General features: G+C 36.3%; 1 protein-coding gene across 1 annotated transcript in view; it reads right to left on the reverse strand.

Annotated features, from left to right (window-relative positions):
* LOC146395854 (uncharacterized) overlaps window positions 1-13,218 on the reverse strand; it is a 380,748-nt gene that overhangs the window by 245,584 nt on the left and 121,946 nt on the right. Inside the window, exon 2 of the mRNA XM_084999099.1 lies at window positions 12,281-12,447. Within this exon, the coding sequence (XP_084855225.1) occupies window positions 12,382-12,447 (66 nt within the window). The 3' untranslated portion in view covers window positions 12,281-12,381. The remainder of the gene's footprint in view (window positions 1-12,280; window positions 12,448-13,218) is intronic.

Below are 13,218 nucleotides of genomic sequence, written 5' to 3' on the forward strand. Positions count from 1 at the left end.
TTCATATTAGCTTCCTTATCTCTGGTGGCTATCTCTAGCAACCCAGAATACAAAAGAACAAAAGATAAGGACCTCTGTGACTAGAAAAAAGGAGAAAGATGATCTTCATTTTTGGAAAGTTTTACTGCGAGACCACATGGCTCCATGCAATTTTCTCTAGTGTGGTCTCAAACATATTGTAAGTAGACTTCCAATGAGTTGAATTCTTTTTGTTAAGGTGTTATATTGCCAAGCTGTTAGAGTAATGCAGCTGGGTCTAAAATTTTTGGCTTTTTAGTCAAAGCTGAACAGTGTCCATAGATTTTTCTGAGCCACTTCCAACATACAGTAGCAGCTGCTGTGTTTATGTACAATACCACTGTGCAAGTGGCAATTAAACTACAAAATTCTAGATACGTAGTCGGGAAGCAGCAGGCAGTCAGCACACAACTGGCACTGAGCTTAAATAGAAAAGATTCCTACTTTTGAAATGTAAGTCTAGCTAACAAACCTCATGCCATTGTGTACATAAAATAGTGGTAAAAACCAATACTGTTTGATAGAAGAGGAAAAGAATTTTTAAAATGAAATATAAAGTGTTTTTTCTTCACTCCTTCAATGTGTAGACTTAAAAAGTAATTACAAGAAGCACGAACTCTTTTGATGCATTATCAAACAATTAGAATTTAACTGGGATATTATTTCAGTGCATGTCCTTTGGGTGTAAAGTCCTAAAATAAAACTTATAAGGGCAAAAGATTTTGGAATAGTTATAGGTTTGCTTTTGACATTGCTAAGAATGTCATATGACAAGAATGCCAAAATGTCTCTGATGAAAATAAAAGACAATTACAGTCATAGTCACTGCACCTACTGGTTATTTCCTCTCTTTGAAGTTATTGAAGAGTACCACCTTTAAATCTAGGGGACAACAGTTTTCATCATCGTAATTAACCCCCAAAAGGAAATTTTAGACAAGACTGACTGCCTTCTGAGATATATTAACCAGGATAGAGGTTATTCAGGTCAGTCCATCTATTCTTAATTAGCATACAGGCAAATGCTATAATTTCCTGTATGTTGTTCAGTAGATCTCCACATGACTTTTGTTTTTGTTTTGTTTTGTTTTTTGAGAGCCACACCCACAGCATATGGGGGTTCCCAGGATAACGGTCAAATCTGAGCTACAGATGCTGGCCTTGGCCACAGCCACAGCAATGCAGAATCTGAGCCACATCTGTGATCTAGCTTGTGGCAATGCCAGATCCTTAAACCACTGAGTGAGGCCAGAGATTGAACCCACATCCTCATGAATACTACTCAGGTTCATAACCCGCTGAGCCCCAACAGGAACTAGCTAGATCTTTATATATTTTAAGGAAAGTATATTACAATATTATTTAACATTTTTGAGAAATAATTTATTTTTATTGTGTAACTGTTTATTAAAGACTCTAAAATATAATTTTGATTTACTAATCATCACCTAATAAAAAAATCCTTAAATACTTGATGAAAAGTGTTGGGTTATATATTAACCTAACACAAAACAAACAAAAAACAACTTGCTCTCTAATATTTCAAACGTTCCCAGAGTTCCAGCTACTACTCCTGTCTAAATCTCAACTCACTTCTGACACTCCATAATATCACTGAATCCTCTTGTCCTTAATAACAACACTGATCGGGGGTAAAATATTCCAGAACTGAGATTTGATCCTGTTCGACTTATTAGTTGTAAAACCTGAAATGATCATTTAAACCAGTTAAATCGGGATTCCTTTCAATGATTAAAACCCCTTTCAGGAATGTTTAAGGCAATTTCTCAAGGTGGGATACATTTACCAAATGGGGCATTTAGAAGTGTTGCTACAGAAATATCATATCAATTAAATTCAAACTTCATGAAGTCAGAAGCCATGCCTTCCTATTCACTGCTGTCTCTCATTCCCCCAATTTATGCCTGTCATTGTGTCCATACTCAATGTATATTTGATAAATACAGATTGAAGTATTTCATATTTGGGGGTGTACCCATTTTACCAAACTTGCATAGCTGCAAAAGAGTTGGTTTTTTTACGTTAAATTGACATTGATATATTTAACATTATATATTTTTTATGTTAAATTAACATTGATATGTAGTAAATTGCAATTTTAATTAAAATGGGAATTTCAAAAACATTTATTTATAGTGATTATAACTACCATGTGTCCTAAGACTTCTTACGAAATTTAAATTGTTTATTTTTGTTTTTGTCATTTTGCCATTTCTAGGGCTGCTCCCGTGCATACGAAGGTTCCCAGCCTAGGGGTCTAATTGGAGTTGTAGCCACCAGCCTACACCACAGCCATAGCAATGCGGGATCCCAGCCTCGTCTGCAACCTACACCACAGCTCACAGCAACGCTGGATCCTTAACCCACTGAGCAAGGCCAGGGATCGAACCAGCAACCTCATGGTTCCTAGTCAGGTTTGTTAATCACTGAGCCATGAGGGGAACTCCAAGAAATTTAAGTTTATACTTAAGATTGGAGATTGCTATTAAGAAATCAAAATCCATTTTCTGTTCTTTTATAAAAACTCTTTGAAGTGGGCTCTCCACCCAGTAACCAAATTCTCCAGGCTCCATGTTAGTGAGGGCTTCATGTTGACCAATAAGTACTTCTCCCCTTCTGCATGGACACACATGACAACTATATTAGCAAGCCTCCTTTACATCTTGGTGGGACCATGTGGCCCAGTCTGGGATGTGGGAATTAATTCATGCCAATTTCTGGCCTCTCCATGGAAATGCCCAAAAACATGCCCTCCCACTTCTGCTTATTGCTCAGTTAGATTCCAGGAATCCAGGATGGGTATCCAAGACTCTGAGGTAAAGTGAAAATACTGATGTTTGAAAGTGTCTCTGTTTCTGAATCATTATATAGAGGAGATGTATTCAGAGATTTATAAAAACAAAAACATCTCCATTTGTTTGAGCAGGGAACAAAAGTCTGTTGTATTAAATTAACAGATATGGGAGTTCCTGTTGTGGCTCAGTGGAAAGTAATCTGACTAGTATCCATGAGGACGCAGATTCAATCCCTGGCCTTGCTCAGTGTCTTGGAGATCTGGCGCTGCAGTGAGCTGTGGTGTCTATCACAGACGGAGCTGGGATTCTGCGTTGCTGTGGCTGTGTTGTAGGCCAGCTGCTACTTCTCTGATTCATCCCCTAGCCTAGGAACATCCATATGCCAGAGGTGCAGCCCTAAAAGTAAAAAATAAATAAATAAAAATAATTTAAAAATAAAGTAACAGGAGTTCCTGTTGTGGCGCAGTGGTTAACGAATCCGACTAGGAACCATGAGGTTGCGAGTTCGGTCCCTGCCCTTGCTCAGTGGGTTAACGATCCGGCGTTGCCGTGAGCTGTGGTGTAGGTTGCAGACACCGCTCGGACCCCGCGTTGCTGTGGCTCTGGCGTAGGCCGGTGGCTACAGCTCCGATTCAACCCCTAGCCTGGGAACTTCCATATGCCGCGGGAGCGGCCCAAGAAATAGCAACAACAACAACAACAACAAAGACAAAAAGACCAAATAAATAAATAAATAAATAAATAAATAAAGTAACAGATACTGAAGTTTGTTCCTGCAGAATAACTTAACCTACCTGCACCGCCCTCCACCCCCCCGAAAAAAAAACCCTCAGAAATTTGTGTGTAGAAATGCAGTGCTGTGGTAACACCTCTTTATGTGTCACTGGCTTAGTACTCAGATAGTGAGTGATGAGGAATTTTATATGGAATATTAGGAAGGTCTATATTTTGTATCAGCAAATTTTTTGGTAATATTGTAAACTTTGATAACATGATGATATGTCTCAATGCTACAAGGTAAAAGGTCAGAAAGCAATGCCATACTTGTATGTGTTGGTTGATATTAACTATTTGGGGGAAAATATGACAAAGAAGAGTTGAGTTCAGGAAGGAATCCGATGACTTATAAGTAGAAAATGAAGAGAATAATGTTTTGATAAATTTATGTCCTTTTAATGTTAGAAAATCATAGGCACATATATCTCAAACAGCTTAAAATTAAATTTAGAAATCTTCTGAACAGCACAGGACTGTTAACACTTCTCATTGATCGTGGTGATCAAGACCTACCGTGATATGATCTTAGGACAGATGCACTGGAGCAAGAAAACAATGAGATAAAGGATATTTGAAGGTTAGATCTAAGAAAGAACTTTAGGACTGGTTAGAAAAACCTCTACTCACCTCTAAAACTGAGTGATTAGAATAAACTCAGTTTTAAGGGAAGTGTACTACCTATGGAATGAGGATTCCAAGCCAAAAAAAGTCTTCAATTTTAAAATGTCTTTACATTAATTAATTAATTAATTACGATGGTGTTACTTTTATTTATAATCATCAGGCTCGGCCTGTCAAAAGGAAGGTGTGGGCCATGAAAACACAGAGGCCATTGACACATAAGGTGGACTGTGGGTTCCCTACTACTGAAGGTAGGGGTGGGAATTTTCTCTGAGGCCTCTGCTAATACCACCGTACTGGGAAGGGCAGGAGGGTCTTGTTACAGTCTTCTACATGACCCCCACTGACACTGGGCAACAGGGGCAACAGGGGTTGCCTTGTCACTGGCGAAAGTCCTGACTTTCCACTAGGTCTCCTTTAATGCTACCTACTTGGGGAAGTTGAGAGACACACCGTTTCTGCCAAGTTACAGGTTCCAGTTCAGGCCCTCACTGTTAGCAAACCCAGAGCTTGTGTTAAAAGAATATGCAGATGATGACCTGCTGAATGAAAAGACACAAGCCACCCACAAGGGGTCAGCAGGCAGCTCCCTAGGCCCTGCTTCAGGGAGGGGAACACTCAAGGCAGTTTTGAGTAAAGGTGAAGTGTCAATACACTTACAAAAAGGAAGTACAGCCGTAAAGTTTATCACCTATAGATTCCAGAAAAGAAGCACAATCAGCCAGAAGAGGGACAATCCTCCCTTCCAGATCAGAAAAGGAAGGTCATAAATAGGATAAATTAATAAGAAAATAAGCAGAGTTAAAGGAAATAATGAAAAATGGATAGTAGCAACAAATCCAAATTTATCAATGATAACAAATCAGCAGCTAAAAAGGAGACTTTAAGTCCCCCCCCCGCAAAAATACAGCTATATAGCACTTATAAGAACACAGAAATACTGAAATTTTAAAATTAAAGGATAAAGTTAGTGTCAAGTGTATTGACACAAAATGAAAGGCCTTTCAATCAAAAACCATTAATAGGGCTAATGATTAATGATGGTCACTACAAAATGATAATGAAAAATTCTCCAAGAAGCTTCTACATTTTAAAATTGAAGTACACCTTGCAACATGTAATTTGGAAGAAGTAAAAGTAGAATTTGACAAATCCATATCAGAGTAGAAATCATTACAATTGCACTATTTTCTGTATGATATATGAGAGCTTCATGGAGTAAAAAATATTGAAACTGAAAAAATTACTATGAACCTGAGATTCCTTTAATTCTGATCATCCAACCCTGTGGTACATGCTGCACTCTTTAGCATTAAATTCCATCTCTTTGGTTCATTCGTCAAATTAGTCATTATTATTTCGGTCATACAGTTTTAACTTATTTGGTCATCAATATTTCTTCTCAAACTTTCTTTTAGGACTAATTCTTTTATTTTCAAATCCTTTACTTCTATCTTTCAGTTTGTTCTCTAGAAGTAAATTCTCTTATCTTTTTCTAAAATAACTTTTAATTTCACCTTTTCCTATCCATAGTTTCACTAAACATAATCACATATTTTTTTTACTCTTAGCAATTGGAAGGTGTTAGAATGTGTTTGTATCATGTGCAAATTTAATAAAAGCATCCCTTTCTTTCACTACATTTATGCGTGGGTTTTTTAGCATGTTGCAATTTGAATGAAGTTTACGCCACGGTCACCCAGTTTCTCCTGCTTGAGTTGTATTCAGTTGTCTTAAATAGTGGCACAGTCTCTATCTTGCTATTTGTCTTCATGTGACATCAGACAATAGCATGGGCAGATCAGTCCTACCTCGCCTTGCTCAAACTCATCTCAGGTCAACTGATAAAGTGTTTGGTGACAACTCAAGAGTACAAAGGCAGAGAAGACACATGTCCTGGACTATGATGCAGTCAAAATTCACACGATATTCATCCAAATGTGTAAATGGCTATTCTTTAGAAGCAACAACTTTGATGATTTTACTCTGGTTATTGGACGTGCTATGGAGATTCAGCTCAGTTCACGATACCAACCATTTAAAGACTATGGAGTATATTCTGGGATACTTAATAATAAGTCATGATCTGTCTATACCTGCAGGTGAATATGGTTGTTTTGAACTTGCTGAACTTTACACAAGTGAGAAATGACCCAATTGTGTTGCCTTGTCTTCTAACACCTACTGTTGACTTTGAAAAATCTACTGTTAATCTACTAGGTTTGACTGTTGTAGGATAACTCACTTTTTTTTTTTTTTGTCTTTTGCCATTTCTTGGGCTGCTCTCATGGCATATGGAGGTTCCCAGGCTAGGGGTTGAATCGGAGCTATAGCTGCCAGCCTACGCCACAGCCACAGCAATGCAGGATCCCAGCCACGTCTGCGACCTACACCACAACTCACGGCAACACCGGATCGTTAACCCACTGAGCAAGGGCAGGGATTGAACCCACAACCTCATGGTTCCTAGTCTGATTCATTAACCACTGTGCCATGACGGGAACTCCGATAACTCACTTTTTTAAGCTTCTCTTTTCCTCTTTTCTCTACATTTTACTAGGTTATGGATTAAAAACAAAAATACTCCTCAGGACTTCTGAAGCTTTAGCAATAGGAGGATTACATGTTTCATCAACCTTGAAATAACCTCAGCCATTGTTTTCTTTGAATATCGTCTCCTTTAATTCTTTTTCTATCCCTCCAGGACTCTTTCTAAATATTCTTTGGACACTCTCATTTAGCCTCTATGTTCCCTAGGTTTTTTTTTTTTTTTTTTTTTTTTTTTTTCATGTTTCCTATCCCTTGGACATTCCTTTTAAAGAAAGTTTATAAAAAAAATGCAAGCTTGATGTTACTATCGTCAATAGTTTCTAACCTGGGATATCAGTTATGCAGAAAAAAATTGATAACATTCAAGGAGAACCTATTCCTGCTCTCTGGTGATAAGTCAGTCTTGGTTTAAATACACAATTATGGCACAAATTCCCCTTCAAATCTAGAGTGAGCCATAGTTCTCTTCAATGTTACTGCACTTTTTAACTTTCTTTACAAAAAAGCAGCATGCTTTTCCCTGAAAACAATGACTCAGCTCTATATAGTATCCCTTTGTTTGATTTCAGGGTCAAAATTCTTCACTACAGTTAAACCAAAGAGTCAACATATGAATATTAGCATGCAGCTTGAACGGTTTAATTTTGTTGAAGCATTTTTTGCAAGTTAAATTTCAGTTTTGTTCTTGTCCGTAATTTGGTGTTATATTTCCTCCAAATTATTTTCCCAGATTTGAATGGGATTTTAAAATATCTCAAAAATCTTTATTCCATGATTAGTAATATATTGACTGAGGGCAAAGAAGAACAAATGACACTACTCTGTTATCATGAGACAAATCTTCAAAAGTGAATTTTTAATGAATCAGCAATTATTGCTTAGCTGTCTGGATACTATAAAAGATGCAAAGCATAAGATACAATCCTCTCTTTAATTGAAGAGAACTTTCAATTAAAATAGAAGCAACCTATATAAAGATTGGGATGCTCAGGGAAAGAAATGTTCCTCTTAAGTTTTCATCAGATACATCTTTAGTAGAGGAGGAAGAAAAAAATCACTCAATTTTTCTATCATGTGCATAAGGAAATGCTGGAGATATTTGAGAAGATTTTCCTATGGAATGTATCCAAATGGCCCCCAAATTCTTGAATATCCTAGAATGACACTGTTCACATTAGGAAGAACAATGACAAAGAGGCCAAAGAAAATAAAGTTTTCATCAGCTTAAGAAATTCCTCAAATTTTAACCTTCACCAGTACCCCTCATTCTCTTGTCCCCTTTCTTCAAACTCTCCACACAAGCTTATGTCAGGACATTAAGGGTTTTATTCCCTACCTCCCTCTGCTTTCCCCTTCCACCAAAGCTGCAGCACCTACAATTTTCCTGAGTATGTATTCTTAGGCATGTATATGTTGATTTTTCTTTAATAAAACAATGCATCTAAATATTAAGAAGATATTTCTGTAAGAATTAAAGAGCCTTTTGCTTTCTGTTCCATGGTCAATTCAAAGTAAAAATAAAGTGTTCCATTAAATCTCTTTTTAATCGTATAAGTGCCCTGATGAAACGGTCTCACTATACAAAACCATTATGTTAGACACAAATTAAGGCATACACAAGACATTAAAATGGTATTTAAAGTGAAATATTTATGAAGTGATTTAAATACTAATGACACAGCATTCCTAAAGGAGTCACAAAATTAAAGGATAAGAACATTCCACACCAGCATTGCAGTACGTGAGTCTGTTGCATGTTGTATATATTGTTTCTCATTACTTAATTCTTAAAAATGTAGCCAGGAGATAGAAACAAAAAAGGACATGAGGGAATGAAGAATTGAAAGACTGTACCTTTCTATTTACCCTTGAATATTAGTACCAAATCCAGGCGCACATAGTTTGTCAAGCATCTACTTAAGGAATAATTTCAGCTATCTAAAATATAATCTTGCCCTTAATACTGCAAAGAATCATTTACTGCTACAGATAACTATACACAAATGTCAGCTCAATCCTGATATCACATCACATATCAAACTTATTTGTGATCCTTTGTCTTACCATTCTCAGCATGCTGATTATATATGCATACACACACACACATATACACACACACACACACACATACACATACAAGACCTTGCCCAGATGTCCTCCAGCAGATTTCTTCTGATTCCCATTGAATATATTTGGGTCACATGTGCATATGATCTTGACTATTAATGATCAAATCCTTGGAACTTCCTAAATACATGCATCTGCAGATGGCAAATAACCAAGTAAAACCAGAGCTATTGCCAGTAAGAAGAGCTGCACAGCTTTTAATAAGAAAATTGACATAAAACTGACCGTCACAATTCTAAAGTATTTTTCTAATATTAAGTAAAAAAATTCTAAGGAAGAAACCAGAAATTCATAAAATCGAATTAATACATTTTAAGTCTTTGGTAAGTGTCTAGTGTCTAAAGTCATTACTATGAGTTAATAATTCATTAATTCTTAATCTACTTACAACTTCATAAGCTGCTTAATTCTTAAAACTTTTAACATTTAGAGCAGCAATAGGAAGATGAGATGAGAGAGATTAAGGCAAACTTTTAGCTGTCTAAAATAATATTGGATCAAACTTACAAGAACAGATTAAAATATAAAGAAATAACACAACCAATGGGAAGTGGGATGAACAACACTTTGCACCATAACAGCTCTTAAAATATGAGTGTATGAAAGCCCAAGTATAACACAGTGATGTTTGATGTTCGGAATGATAATTCTAAGCTTTTATACATATATATATAATCCCCAATGTTCTTAACATTGTAATAAGGAAGAGGAAATAAATTTCAAGCCTAAATTTTACAAGGTGATATAATTCAATGTTTAAATTTGAAAGAACTACATTTCACTGCATAACAGTTTACTCCTTGATGATTTCTAACAAATGAGATGTATTGTGACAAAAAATAAAGCAAGGAAAAAGAACACAGTAATTACTTTAAGAGAGTAAGGTTGTAGGCATATCTCTCACAAATATGTGTTACTACACTTACTAATTTGAAAAGAAAAATAAAAACAAAAAATCATTATGTAATATTTTGATGTGATTTTCTTAAAATTTTATTTTAGCTTTCATTAAAATGAAATGTTTTCTGTGCTAAAAAGCAAAGCTCTTATCTAAGCAACATAATTAAGTTCATAATGTAGTATTAATAATTATCTTAAAATATCAATACCCCATATTTCAGAGTTCTTATATTTTAGAGACTGCTTATGTAAATAGAAATATACAGACTGACTTAAGTGCCACTTACAGTTAAAAACAGCAAGTACTTTAAGGTATGATAGGTTATAGTACTTTCTAGATAACAAAATTATTGCATTAAATGAGTGACTTTGAAAGTGGTTTGATATTTTGCATTAGATAAAAAGAAGATACCATTAAATAATTTTCATAACATTATTTAAACCAGGTTAGAGTATAAATAAAGTGAAACTATCTAGAATAAAACTCTGTTGGGACACTGCAAGAATGTGCCCCAATGGAAGCCTACATGAGGATTTGATGAAATAATTATTTAAACAATTAATATAAGAGCATTTCTCAAGAATATTCTAATTACCTAACTTCAGGGATCACTGACAGAACTTTAAAAAAATAACTCAGTTAATGTTTGAGATGTATGGATCTTATCCCAAAGTACTATTACAAAAAGCACCTCAAGTTGAGGCAAGAGATCTGACGTCCATTTCAGAATCCAGCACTAAATTTACTTTAGCCAAGATCATCATCCTTTCTGGAGTCCCAGTTTTTATTCCTCTGAGAGTGAAATGAGAATATTGAACTGATTTCTAAGATACAGTCTAGCTCAAACATTGAGACTGACTCAAAGCATCAGGTCTTAACTAGTCATGTTACACATACAATTTTCAAGAGTTATTTATATTTACTTGGTACTGAATTAACGCTTGTCATTTTAAAATTCCATATCACTTATAATTTTGGGGGGTTCAATATAAGTACCTTATGAAATCTAGTTAATAATTAGTTAATGAGCAGTTCTCACTGTGGCTCAGCAGGGTAAGAACCTGACTAGTATCCATGAAGATGCAGGTTTGACCCTTGCCCTCACTCAGTGGGTTAAGAATCCAGCATTTCCACAAGCTGCAGTGTAGTTGCAGATGAGGCTCAGATCTGGCATTGCTGCAGCTGTGGAGTAGGCCTGCAGCTGCAGCTCTGATTTGACCTCTGCCTAGGAATGTCCATATGCCTCAGGTGAAGCCCTAAAAAGAAAAAGAAAAAAAGTTTATGAAAGAGTAAGAATATTTAAAATACTAGTCCCTCAACTCTGAAAAGTATAGAAAAACTATGATTGGTCTATATCCCTTTTGAAATTTATATCTAGGAATAAACTTTAAACATCCAAATATTTTGATCAAGGCAAAATTATTTAAGTCACAATGTAGTCTATTTTAATCCCATAATAATCATTAGTCTAAGTAATACCTTATAGTTTGTTGAAACTATGTATTTATTTCCAAATACATCATTTTTGACATTTAAAATAAGGCTTGATGAAGTTAGTAATTAACTTCCTCATTTCATTTTAGAAGAAAACTAACACTAGGCTCAAATCATGTTAAATGCCTTTCCCAGTATTAATGTGCATCTTCATTCTATAGTATTTCTAATTAGGAAGTGACAGTATACTTGCAATTTGTGATTAAAATTGATCACTGAGGGGGATGACGGGATAAAGATGGCAGAATAGAAGGACTGGAGCTCAACTTCTCTAATAAAAGCAACAAAATTACAACCCAGTACTGAGCAACCTTCAACCAAATGGACTGGAAACTTTCAAAAAGATATCCTACTCCAGAAGACAAAGAAAAGGCCACATCAAGAGCTTCCTCAACTATAAAACAAGGATAACCGGCCCTGCCTGGTATGACTGTTTTGAGTCTTAAACTGAGGTATTTCAGGCCAACTATTTATCACGGTGCCTCCTACATCTTTTGTAATGATGACCAAAACCAGTTTTGAGAAAAGAAATCAAATGTGTCATCATACTTCTTGAAAGCTAAGCTGGAGCGTACTTAAACAAAAATCGGAACTGGGTTGGAATGTGTTACTTTTCAGTAAAGGAAAACAGAAACTTCAGTAGAAGGATCCATGCAAGGGAGGGTTTCATCTGCTAATAGGCAGGTCATACCGAACAAGTACAGATAAATGCTTGAGTTTGGACCCACAGAACTAATATTAAGTCACATAACATCTTAAAAAAAAAAAAATAGTGAAGCCCTAAAGCTTGCAGAGAGGAAAATCTAACAGGTCCAACAGCTCTCCTACAAGAAAATCAGGCATCAGCTTTTCAACAGCAGCACTGGGAGCCATCAGGAAATGGGCATATTGCCCTCAAGGTTCTGATGGGAAGTTATTTCTAATCTAAAACAGGAACTCAGCCAATTCATCAAATATGTAAGGAAAACAAAGCTCACCTGCTTTGGGCTCATGTACAGCTTGGTCCCCACTTATCCCGTGTGTCTGGTGTACCCTGGCACTGGGGTCAGAACCATCTGGTCTTCCTCATCCTGGTCCATCACATCACCAATCCAAAGTCTCCAACATTGACCACATCATCCATTGTAAAGAATGTGTCGGAAGGCTGGAAAAAATAAAACAGGCAAAAGCACGGTGGGTGTGTATGGAGAAGGAGAGAAAGTGAAGAGAGTTATTTAAATGACCACATACAATAAATACGAAACACTAGGGGCATTCCCTGGTGCTTTGGACTCAGTGCTTTCACCGCTGTCACCCAGGTTCAGTCTCTGGTCTGGGAACTGAGATCCCACATCAAGTCACTGCACGCTGTGGGCAAAAAAAAACCCCAGAAAACAAAAGGCTAAAAACCACCACCAGCAAAAAGAAACCAAGACCCTAGATGTTTCTCTTTGCAATGGGCTAATATGAAATAAAAAACAGTCCTTTGGTAAAACCACTTCAGAAAACAGTGTGGAGCCTCAGAAAACTAAATATAGAACTACCATATGATCCAGCAATCACACTCCTGAGCATATATCCAGACAAAACATCCATTGAAAAAGATACATGTACCCCTATGTTCACTGCAGCACTATTCACAATAGCCAAGACATGGAAACAACCTAGATGTCCATCAACAGATGAATGGATTAAGAAGATGTGGTACATATACACAATGGACTAATACTCAGCCATAAAAAGAACAAATAATGCCACTTGCAGCACATGGATGCAACTACAGACTCTCATACTAAGTGAAGTAAATCAGAAAGATTTCACTTATATCTGGAATCAAATATATGGCACAAATGAACCTATCTACAGAAAAGAAACAAACTCATGGACATGGGAAACAGGCTTGTGGTGGCCAAGATGGAGGAGGAGGGAGTGGGAT

This window comes from Sus scrofa, chromosome 15 (genome assembly GCF_054392235.1).
Source record: "Sus scrofa isolate SSC_HxYL_T2T_F1_AM1 chromosome 15, Sscrofa_HxYL_maternal_Yorkshire_Landrace_v2.0, whole genome shotgun sequence".
Taxonomy (NCBI): domain Eukaryota; kingdom Metazoa; phylum Chordata; class Mammalia; order Artiodactyla; family Suidae; genus Sus; species Sus scrofa.